This window comes from Lithobates pipiens, unplaced genomic scaffold, assembly GCF_037356315.1.
Source record: "Lithobates pipiens isolate NorthernLeopardFrog02 unplaced genomic scaffold, aLitPip1_a1.2 Scaffold_23, whole genome shotgun sequence".
Lineage (NCBI taxonomy): Eukaryota > Metazoa > Chordata > Amphibia > Anura > Ranidae > Lithobates > Lithobates pipiens.
The window spans coordinates 315,413,443-315,425,663 of NW_027507785.1; the positions used below are offsets into that span (position 1 = coordinate 315,413,443).

The 12,221-nt window shown below is 45.7% G+C and overlaps 1 protein-coding gene across 2 annotated transcripts in view; it reads right to left on the reverse strand.

Annotated features, from left to right (window-relative positions):
* PGM1 (phosphoglucomutase 1) overlaps nucleotides 1-12,221 on the reverse strand; it is an 85,197-nt gene that overhangs the window by 22,217 nt on the left and 50,759 nt on the right. For both annotated transcript variants that reach the window (XM_077450562.1, XM_077450561.1), the window contains exons 5-6: nucleotides 10,241-10,431; nucleotides 4,768-4,922 (exon numbers count right to left, since the gene is read on the reverse strand). In XM_077450562.1, the coding sequence (XP_077306688.1) occupies nucleotides 4,768-4,922; nucleotides 10,241-10,431 (346 nt within the window). The remainder of the gene's footprint in view (nucleotides 1-4,767; nucleotides 4,923-10,240; nucleotides 10,432-12,221) is intronic.

The window sequence follows — 12,221 nt, forward strand, 5'->3', positions numbered from 1 at the left end:
GAACCTTCAGCTCCCTCCACATATTTTCTATGGGATTAAGGTCTGGAGACTGGCTAGGCCACTCCAGGATCTTAATGTGCTTCTTCTTGAGCCACTTCTTTGTTGCCTTGGCCGTGTGTTTTGGGTCATTGTCATGCTGGAAGACCCATCCACGACCCATTTTCAATGCACTGGTTGAGGGAAGGAGGTTCTCATCCAAGATTGAGACATGATCCCGTCCATAGTCCCTTTGATGTAGTGAAGTTGTCCTGTCCCCTTAGCAGAAAAAGACCCCCAAAGCATAAGGTTTCTACCTCCATGTTTGATGGTGGGGATGGTGTTCTTGGGGTCATAGGCAACATTACTCCTTCTCCAAACACGGTGAGTTGAGTTGATGTCAAAGAGCTTGATTTTGGTCTCATATGACCACAACACTTTCACCCAGTTCTCCTCTGAATCATTCAGATATTCTTTAGCAAACTTCAGACGTACCTGTACATGTGCTGTCTTGAGCAGGGGGACCTTGCGGGTGCTGCGGGATTTCAGTCCTTCACGGCCTGGTGTGTTACCAATTGTTTTCTTGGTGACTATGGTCCCATCTGCCTTGAGATCATTGACAAGGTTCTCCCGTGTAGTTCTGGGCTGATTCTTTACCGTTATCATCATTGAAACTCAAAGAGGTGAGATCTTGCATGGAGCCCCAGACCGAGGGAGACTGACAGTTGTTTTGCGTTTCTTCCATTTGCGGATAATCGCACCAACTGTTCTCACCCTCTCACCAAGCTGATTGGCGACGGCCTTGTAGCCCATTCCAGCCTTGTGTAGGTCTACAATCTTGTCCCTGACGTCCTTGGACAGTTCTTTGGTCTTGGCCATGGTGGAGAGATTGGAATCTGATTGCTTCTGTGGACAGGTGTCTTTTATACAGGTAACAAGCCAAGATTAGGCGCACTCCCTTTAAGAGAGTGCTCCTAATCTCAGCTTGTTACCTGTATAGAAGACACCAGGGAGCCAAATACTTATTTCACTCATTAAAATGCAAATCAATTTATAACTTTTTTTAAATGCGTTTTTCTGGATATTTTTGTTGTTCTTCTGTCTCTCTCACCGTTAAAATAAACCGACCATTAAAATTATAGACTGATCATTTCTTTGTCAGTGGGCAAATGTACAAAATCAGCAGGGGGTCAAATACTTTTTCCTCTCACTGTAGTGCCCGATCATTGGCGTCAGTGAGAGGGCTAGTGCCCCCTCGTCTGTGTCAGACTGCATTCACACCTGAGCGTTTTGTAGTTTGAAGCTCAAAAACGCTGGAGGAGGAAAAAATAGAATAAAAAATCAATGATTCTCTATGGAGTTGGTTCACATCTCTACTCGCCTGAAGCTCAAACAAGTTCTGGAGCTTTTGTTGTCACTCAAATTGAGCAGATTTGGGCATTTTTTTGGGGCATTTCTAGTCAAATTGAAATAAATGGAAATTCTCCATTCGTGCGTTTTTGTGCGTATTCACGTGGTTTTCTGCTCAAATTAAAAATTTTAAAAAAATATTATAGTAATAATATATGCACAATTAAATGTAAAATAAATACACAGATAACTAAAAACATCATAAGTAAAAAAAATAATATGTAATAATACATTAATAAATAATAATTAACCTCTAACCTTAAAAAAACATTAGATTATTATTAATAATAATAAATAAGCATCCAAACTCGAACAGAAAAAATACATTAATAATAATAAATTATTTTGTGTTAGGGTGTTTAGTTATTTATTTATTTTTTTAAAAGTATATTTTATTTAAAAAAGTTATAATTTTTTTCATTTATTTATGATTTTTATTTGTGTATTTATTCTATTTTTTATTCAGATAATAAATAAAAAATAAATATTCAGATTTATTCAGATAATAAATAAAAATAAATAAAATCATAAATAACCCTTACTTAAATTGAACTCGAGCCCCTTACCCCAACGAAAAAACATTTTAATAAATTATTAATAATAATATATTTATTTGTGTATTTATTTAAAATGTATTTATTCATATAATAATAGTTGAAGTTACACTTTAAAAAGGACGGCTAATGTAGGAATGCTGAGATCTTAAGTGTCGCACAGCAAGGAAACGCGAGAAATAAGCCTCCTGGGGTCACGGCTGCAATAGACAAGCAGGGCTGGGAAATCACATTTTGGAATTTCTCTCCCAAAGCCCTAAAGAGAGATGTAAAGGTCAGGACAGGATTAAATCTCTCATCATCCGCTCAAAACCGAATATCAGCGTTGTGGGGGCCGACTGCTTTTCCTTTGATCATTTGGAAATGGAACGGTCATTTTTTTTCATTAATAACATTTTTATGGAGTATAAAAGAGTGCAATACATCAAATCATACAAGATATCATAAAACAGAACGGATGGAGGGCGCAGGGCCCACTTTGTAATATTTTAATGGAAAAAGAAAATTAACTTTACAACTCTATAAAAATAGTTTAGGGATATAAACCTGGCAAACAGACTTTGAGAGGAAGAGGAGGGTATAACAGCGTGAGTAATAGTCTCATGTTTCCCCATCTACTGCCTTTGCGTCACAGTGGACCTGAACCAAAAAATTTTAAGGGTAACTCCACTTTCGTGGAAAAAAAAATAATAATAAAAAATAATAATAATAATAATAATTTTATATTAATATATATATATATATATATATATATATATATATATATATATATATATATATATAAATAATAATATAGCGTATACAATTGCAACACAATCATATTGTAACTAAATGTTATTAAATTGCATTTCCTTTTCAGTCTGCAGTTTTCTGTAGAATACACTAGGGCTACCTGGAGGCGTTCGGTACACAGATGGTATACAGAACGCCAACCAGAAATGTAATTTCCCGCTTGTGTGATTGGCTGACTGATTTCCCCAGAAGTCTGCACTAAGATCCTAATAATTTTTTGAGCATCCCCTGCAACAAAAATAATTATTTTTGGTGAGATACTCCCCCAAAGCGAAATCTCATCTAAAAGGAATGCAGACCCTGCCACTTTCCTCAGAGCCCTGCAGGTGCAGCAGCAGATTGATGATTATAAAGTCACTCCCATTCACATTTACTCTGCACATGGACACAGACGGCTATTTCTTCATAATAACAAAAAGGTTGGAAGCTGCAACAAAGTTTGGTAAAATTCTTGCAATGTAAAGAGATCACCCAGAGGGGAACTTTTTTTCGCTCAACAAAAGTGAAGTTACTGTAAGATTTTGTTAGCATAAAAAGGAAGCGTCTAAGCAATGGCGATCGTACTTAACCACTTCCCGTCCGGGCCTATAGCAAAATGAAGGCCGGGGGTGAGGGTTCAGTTATACTGACTGGGCGATCAGTAGTGCGGTGTGTCAGTCTGACAGAGGCTCTTTACCAGACGATCAGCCATGTCCAATCACGGCTGATCACGATGTAAACAGGAAGAGCCGTTTATCGGCTTTTCATCACTCATGTCTGACAGACGCAAGTAGAGGTGATATTTTATATCTCTGATCGCTGTATAAATGACAATGGTCCCAAAATAGCATCACAAGTGTCCGATGTGTCCACCGCAATGTAGCAGTCACAATAAAAATCGCAGATCACCGCCATTACTAAAAAAAAAAAAAAAAAAAAAAATGCCATAAATCTATCCCCTATTTTGTAGATGCTATAACTTTTGTGCAAACCAATCAATATACACTTATTGTGAATTTTTTTTTACCAAAAATATGTAGAAGAATACATATCAGCCTAAACTGAGAAAGAAATTCTTTTTTTTTTATATATTTTTGGGGGATATTTTTTATAGAAAAAAGTAAAAAAATATAGCTTTTTTTTTCAAAATTGTCGTTTTTTTTTTGTTTATAGTGAAAAAAAATAAAAACCACAGAGGTGATCAAACACCACCAAAAGAAAGCTCTATTTGTGAGGGAAAAAATAAGGACGCCAATTTCGTTTGGGTACAATGTCGCACGACCGCGCAATTGTCCGTTAAATCGACGCAGTGCCGAATCACAAAAAATGCTCTGTCAGGAAGGGGTTACATAGTTAGTCAGGTTGAAAAAAGACACAAGTCCATCCGGTTCTACCACAAGTCTTCTGGGGCTGAAGCGGTTAATGGCGATCCTCAGGCTTCAACACTTTTGAGTCCTCATCCTGGTGTCCTATCATATACTGTCCCCCTTCGGATAGTGTCCGCTGTGTACGGCGCCTGCGCCGTGAGTCCAGGTTTAATCCCCACCATCCAAGTGGACACAGAGTTGGAATAGAAAAAAGCCGAGCGCAGCGAGGCCGAGCCCGAAACGCGGCGAGCGGCCCTCTAATTTTCACAACCCTATGTCCGCTTGCATGGTGGAGCTACCACCTCCACTCACGGCGCAGGCGCCGTTCATCTTCTGAGATTTTCCGAAGCGTCATCTGCTCCGTACTGCGCATGTGCAGTACGGGGCGGACACTGTATGATGGCAGGACACTATCTGCCAGAACACCGGCAACAAGAAAGTCAGAAAATAAAAAAAGTCAGACTCCTAATTTCGCAGTGTGTCAGTTTTTATCTCACTGAAAAAAAGATAAGAGAACTGTGAAATCCTATACTGTACAAGGTGCAAGCCTTAATAAAAAAAAAAAAAAATAAAAAAAAAAAAAATCAGCCAGGCAGCATCTGCAGAATGGGAAGCCACCAATGGCAGCCTCCACATTCCTCTAGACAATGATTCCCTTTAAAACAGATTGAACCCTTCCCTCACTTTACCGGTCCAGAGCTCCGCTGGTTGGCATGCTCCTGGCCAGCCCTCGCACGCCCGTCTGCTGGAAGTAGGGAATACTGAAAATATTGGCTGCGATGACCGCTACGGAGTCCGAAGGATTGACGAAAAATCCATTCTTCCCAAGAATCATGTTCCGGTCCTGACAAAAGGAAAAGAGATAAACAATGAATGCAAATCAGGGGAGATTACCAGCACGAGTCACAGAACGGTATATAACCCTGTTGCATATTGTGACACCACAACCCACAATTATGGGAGAAAATTCCCACTGCCGGTTTGGCGGCAGCCACAGCGCGATTGTATGTGAGGTTTACCCATGCCTTTATGTTTGGTCCCATTCACTTCTATTAGACTGGGCATTTTATGAAAGCTCATGAAAGTTACAACATGAAAACACGCAGTCTAAGGCCGCGTACACACGGGCGGACTGTTCGCCCAACCTTGTCCGCTGAACAGTGTTTGGGCGGACAGTCCGCCCGTGTGTGGGCTTTCAACGGACAGTTTCAGCGGACAGTTGGACGGACAAAGTCTTTCGGAAATTCCGAAAAACTGTCCGCTGAAACTGTGTTTGAGCGAACAGTCCGCCCGTGTGTGGGCCTGTCCGCTGTACTTTCGAAATGAGCGGACTGTTCCCGCTCGGAAAGTCCGCCCATTTCGAGCGCGTGTACAGGTAGGCGGGGCCCGCGAAGGAGATGTCGCGGGCTCCGCCGCCTGGAATGGGCTTAAAGGGGAACCCCAACGCCGAAAAAAATCGGCGTGGGGGTTCCCCCAAAGTCCACACCAGACCCTTGTCCGAGCACGCTACCCGGCCGGCCAGGAAAGGGGGGCGAGCGAGCGCGCCCCCCCTCCTGAGCCGTACCAGGCCGCGTGCCCTCAACATGGGGGGGGTGCCTTGGGGAAGGGGGGGGCCGCGCGGCCCCCCCACCCCAAAGCACCTTGTCCCCATGTTGATGAGGACAAGGGCCTCTTCCCGACAACCCTGGCCGTTGGTTGTCGGGGTCTGCGGGCGGGGGGCTTATCGGAATCCGGGAGCCCCCTTTAAGAAGGGGGCCCCCGGATACCGGCCCCCCACCCTATGTGAATGAGTATGGGGTACAATGTACCCCTACCCATTCACCTGTGAAATAAAGTACAAAAAAAAACACAACACAGGGAAAAAATATTTTATTGCACAGCTCCGGGGGTCTTCCGTCTTCGGGGGTCTTCTCGCCGGACTCCTCCGCTATCTGTGTGTAGCTCTTTTACTAGCGGAGGAGTCCGGCTTTCTTCCTCCCCGCCGCCGGCCTCTTCTCCCGACTTCGGGGGTCTTGTCCCCCTCCTCGGTTCTTCTGCCGGGCCACCGCGCCTTCTTGTAGCTCTTTTACAGGCGGTGGCCCGGTCTTCTGTCGCCGCTGCCTTCCGTTCTTCTGTCGCCGCCTTCGGTTCTTCTGCCGGGCCACCGCGCCTTCTTGTAGCTCTTTTACAGGCGGTGGCCCGGTCTTCTGTCGCCGCCGCCGCCGCCGCCTTCCGTTCTTGTTCTTCTTCTTGTTGTTCTTCTTCTTCTCCTGGAGATGTTGACTCGACGAGCTCTCCGGCCGGAATGCCAGAGCCGCGCTGTGCGGTCACTTATATAGTGACAATGGGGCGGTGTCACATGGTATATGTCACATGGGTTGGTCACATGGGTTGATGTCACATGGGGACTATGACATCGTAAGGGGGCGGGGTCACCATGTGACCAACCCATGTGACATATACCATGTGACACCGCCCCATTGTCACTATATAAGTGGCAGCGGAGCGTGTCCCTGGCATTCCGGCCGGAGAGCTCGTCGAGTCAACATCTCCAGGAGAAGAAGAAGAAGAACAAGAAGAAGAACAAGAACGGAAGGCGGCGGCGGCGGCGACGACAGCGGCGACAGAAGACCGGGCCACCGCCTGTAAAAGAGCTACAAGAAGGCGCGGTGGCCCGGCAGAAGAACCGAAGGCGGCGACAGAAGAACGGAAGGCAGCGGCGACAGAAGACCGGGCCACCGCCTGTAAAAGAGCTACAAGAAGGCGCGGTGGCCCGGCAGAAGAACCGAAGAGGGGGACAAGACCCCCGAAGTCGGGAGAAGAGGCCGGCGGCGGGGAGGAAGAAAGCCGGACTCCTCCGCTAGTAAAAGAGCTACACACAGATAGCGGAGGAGTCCGGCGAGAAGACCCCCGAAGACGGAAGACCCCCGGAGCTGTGCAATAAAATATTTTTTCCCTGTGTTGTGTTTTTTTTTGTACTTTATTTCACAGGTGAATGGGTAGGGGTACATTGTACCCCATACTCATTCACATAGGGTGGGGGGCCGGTATCCGGGGGCCCCCTTCTTAAAGGGGGCTCCCGGATTCCGATAAGCCCCCCGCCCGCAGACCCCGACAACCAACGGCCAGGGTTGTCGGGAAGAGGCCCTTGTCCTCATCAACATGGGGACAAGGTGCTTTGGGGTGGGGGGGCCGCGCGGCCCCCCCCTTCCCCAAGGCACCCCCCCCATGTTGAGCGCACGCGGCCTGATACGGCTCAGGAGGGGGGGCACGCTCGCTCGCCCCCCTTTCCTGGCCGGCCGGGTAGCGTGCTCGGACAAGGGTCTGGTGTGGACTTTGGGGGAACCCCCACGCCGATTTTTTTCGGCGTTGGGGTTCCCCTTTAAGCCCATTCCAGGCGGCGGAGCCCGCGACGTCTCCTTCGCGGGCCCCGCCTACCTGTACACGCGCTCGAAATGGGCGGATTTGCCTCCTCCTTACGTGGGCGAGTCCGTTCATTTCAAAAGTTGAGCGAACTGTTTGGCAAACAGTTTGCTGAAACAGTCCGCTCGTGTGTGGGCAAGTCCGCTCATGCAAATTTTGAGCGGACTGTTTGCCGAAACTGTTTGACGAACAAGGTTGGGCAAACAGTCCGCGCGTGTGTACGCGGCCTAATAGAATTCAATGAAAGTGCACCTTAAACCGCACATACAGACCATTCAGAAAGTATTCACAGCGCTTCACTTTTTCTACTTTTTTTTTGTTTTTTATTCCAAAATGTATTAAATTAATTATTTTCCTCAAAATTCTACAATCAATGCCCCATAATGACAAAGTGAAAGAAGTTTGTTTGAAACCTTTGCAAATTTATATATAAAAAAAAAAAAAATCATAAAAACATAAATATCACAGCCTTAAAGAGGAATTAAACCCTGATGGGTTTACTTCCTCTTTGATTCCCTGCAAAGGTAAAGCATAATGGAGTACTGTGCATCGCATAGTAGTCCATTATGTGTCACTTACCTGACAGAGGAGCCAGCGAAGTCACCGCTGTCCCCTGTAGTCCGGAGCATCCATCTTCTCGGTGGGTCTCGCTGCTCCGCTGCTGTCATTCGGCGAAGCCGCAATGACGTCACTCCCGCGCATGTGCACGAGAGCCGCCACTCGCGGCATATTGCCATTGACAGCAGCGCGCTCAGTGCACCTGGGCGCTGTTGTCTACGGCGCATGCGCTGTAGACAGCGGTGCCTGTCTTTGGGCAAATATCTCCTAAACCGTGTAGGTTTAGGAGATATTTCATGGACCTACAGGTAAGCCTTAATCTAGGCTTACCTGTAGGTCAAAGTTGGTTGTAATGGTTTACAACCACTTTAAGATCCCATTAACACTGAAGCACCGCTAAAACAGTGCTAAAGCGCCAGCCGTTTTTGCAGTGCTTTAGCGGCTCTCTTCAGGCGCTACGGGGCTTTTTTTTTTATTTTATTTTTTTTTAAAAGGTCACGTTACAAAGTGACCTTAAAAAAATCCCCCCACAGTTATCACCTTTTTTTACCACTTGTCCCTCCCTATTAGATTGTAAGCTCTTCTTGTATTGTAACTGTACTGTCTCACTTTATATTGTAAAGCTCTGCACAAACTGTTAGCACGGTATAATATTTTATATATATATATATTTTTTTTATTTTTTTTATAGTAAAACCTCGGATTGCTAGTAACGCAGTTTACGAGCGTTTCGAATGAGTGTTTTCATTTTTTTAAATGACTCTGTTTGCGAGCGTGGTCTTGCAAGACTGGCAGGATTCAAGCCTCTGAAGTGCGCAATACCACATTTGGCCAGAGGTGCGGGGGAGGCACTGGTGGCGCTCGGAGGCACTCCGGCCCGGTACCGTACATGCGGTACAGCATACACTAGCAGTGACACTGGAACTAATTATTTGAGTTTCCATTGATTCCTATGGGGAAAAAAATCACTTTGATATACGAGTGCTTTGGTTTACAAGCATTCTTCTGGAACAGATTATGCTCGTAATCCAAGGTACTGCTGTAATAGTATTATAATGATCAAATATTATGTATATCAAACCACCACTTCCCGACACTGCAATACGTTTATATAGGTTGCGGTTTGCAAGTGGTTTACTGGAGTTATGGATGAAGCTATCAGCCATAACCCCGGTATTTTTTCTTCAGCAGGCAACTGGCTCTCTCATGAAAGCGGTCCCAGCGGCTAATTAGCTGCTGGATCACTTTCCGAAGCAGGAGGGCCCCCCCCTGCCCCCCTCTTTTTACGTTGCTCGCTGGTGTTTCTTGGGCTTACCGTTTAACCAGTGAACCTGAGAAACGATCCGGCGGGTTACGCGGCTGGCCATAGAGGTTACCAGAGACCAGATTGTCTCCGATCGACTCTATAGTGTTGGAGGACTGGAGCGACGTCACGAGCCAAATGCTTGGCACCCTGGTGGAAGTATAGTTTCGCTGCCCTCTGAAAAGCAATTAACCCCAGACCGCTTTTCAGGGGTGCAGTAAATAACCTCTCTAGTGTGAAAAGGAGCATTAGGCCTGCACTCACATTTAGCATTCATCAAAAGTGCAAAAAATCACGCCCGCGCCTATGTGTATTTTTTGCACCACATGCATAAAGACAGCCCTTTTATTTCATTGGGCTGTCCTACATGCAAACACACATGGCAAAGTAACTTGAGCTTCGCACGCTTCTTAAGCAGGCGTTTGGCGTCCTTTTTTCTGCGTGAAAAATGTGCATTTTGTTGTTGCCGTGTTTGGCATGCCATTAAACAATAAATGGCAACACAAGCACAACGTGTTTTTTTTTTTGGGCGAGTTTAAGAGCAGGAGCTTCCTGTACTAAAGACCGCTCACTTCTTCTCCCCCCTTTGTGCAGGGTGACCGGTCTTGTCTCCGCCCTTTCCTGTAGTTTTCTGCAGGCAGCCTGTAGTGGGTGGGGCCTGCTGGGCCCCTCCCACAGCTCTGCTACTCTGCACAGGCTAGGTACAGCACAGTGATGATGTCACTTCTAATTTTACAAGGTAATATCTGGGTTAGCAGAGGCATTTGGTGCACACAAAGTGGATTTATATCCTGTTTTTTGGGAGAATATATATATTTTTTTAGGTTGAAGGTTTTTTGTGCCTGGAGTTCAGCGTTAATAAAAAGTACTTATTCCTAGTACCTTGCACGTGCCCTTACCCCATCACCATCGAACGCTGCCCCAAAGTCGTACTCCCCCGTCTTCATGGTGTTCACCAGCTCCGATGCGTAGGTCAGGTTGGGGTCAGGGTGATGCCCTCCAAAATCTTCCAGAGGGATGCAATTTACAGCAGAGTTTGCCGGGGCCCCAAGCTCCTCGCAAAGGATCTTCTTTACATACGGCCCGACAACTGAGGAATGAAAACAGAAAACACCATGGCGAAGCTGAGCCTTGAAGTGGGCCCCCCCCCCCACCCCCTTCCTGACTTTTTGCTTTTGGAACATTTGTTACATTGACAAACAGAGAGGTGCAGCGCTCAGAACAGGGGGATACCAACAGGCAGGGCAGAATCCGCAGGTGGGTGTTCAGGCTGCGGTGTCCTCTAAACACCCAAATAGGTAGACAAAATAGAAAAATAGCCGGAAACTCCAGTCCACAAGAATAATTTATTGGCACATGTAGGAAAACAAAAAAGCAGATGCGTGACCAAGGCTCTCCAGCTGAAACGCGTTAGCTTTGTTTTCCTACATGTGCCAATAAATTATTCTTATATTTCTCAAATGAGAAAAAATACATATATAGCTGACAGAATAATCAGAGGAACCCAGCATAGAGTGGCCATAGAGTGGTTTTAGGGGCATTACAAGACCGCCTTCATCAAGACTATTAAAAAACTATATGTGGACTTGTAAAGCCCTCCTCCTATTTTTCTGGGACTTTAATCCACGAGCACCTACAGCTTCCACTCTAAAAGAAAGAAACCTGCCAGTAATCTTCTGAAAACCAGAGGTCACACTTAAAGCGGAGTTCCACCTAAATTTGGAACTTCTGTTTAAGCACTCTTCACCCCCTGACATGCCACATTTGGCATGTCATTTTGTTGGGGGTGGGTACTTAGTTTAGAGTGGGACTTCCTGTCCCACTTCCTTCTTCCTGCGCTTGGCCGCCTAGGCGACTCCTCCTCTCCCCCTAGGCAGCCCCTCCCTGCCAGCAATCTTCTGGGACATGTGACAAGTCCCAGAAGATTGCCTGGACACTAGGCTCGTGCATGCGCAGTGCGCTCCCGGCCATGAAGCCAAAAGCTGTCACAGCCCACAGTGGCTATGACGGCGCCAGCAGAGAGGAGGGGGAGAGAACCGAGGCTCCGGGTTCGCTCCGCTGGACCGCCGGACAGGTGAGTCTCTGTTTATTTTTTTTTTCAATTTTTGTAGCTGCTGACTTTTAATTAACTAAAAAAATGTGTGGAACTCCGCTTTAACTAGGGCACCATATCCCAGCAGGGCATCACAATCTGATAACAAATACCTAACAGGGCTTCTGACTCTTCCACACTCTAAAACAGGGGTGCCACATGTGGCCTGCAGAGCCCTCTGATGTGGCGGGTGCAGGGCCGGATTAACATAGGGGCTATTGGAGCTGCAGCTCCAGGCCCCTTTCTCAAGATAGGCCCATTTGCCCAAAAAGAAAAAAAAAAAAAAAATTTTTTTTTTTTTTTTTTTAAAGATAGACTTGTACGAGGATTGTAGCTCGGCGATCAGTCACAGAGACCCCACATTTGGGGAGTAGGTAGCTAAAGACCCACTCCAGCACTGGTTAAAATATGGGGCTGCTATCATCTATGGATACGGGGCTCCTTGCGCAGACTGTCATAAGCTACATACAGAGCGGTCAGTATAAATACAAGCTGGAACACTCTGCAGCAGACTCAGAGGATGAACTCACATAGCTTATAATAATTATTTTTATATTACTTATGATAATTAACCCCTTGCCACCCAGGCCCATTCTGAGACTTCTCTCCTACATGTAAAAATCATCATTTTTTTTATGCTACAAAATTACTCAGAACCCTCAAGCATTATATATTGTTTTAGCAGACACCCTATGGAATAAAATGGTGGTCTTTGCAATGTTACACGATATTTGCGCAGCAATTTTTCAAACGTTTCATTCATTAAAAAAAAAACTCTAAAGTTAGCA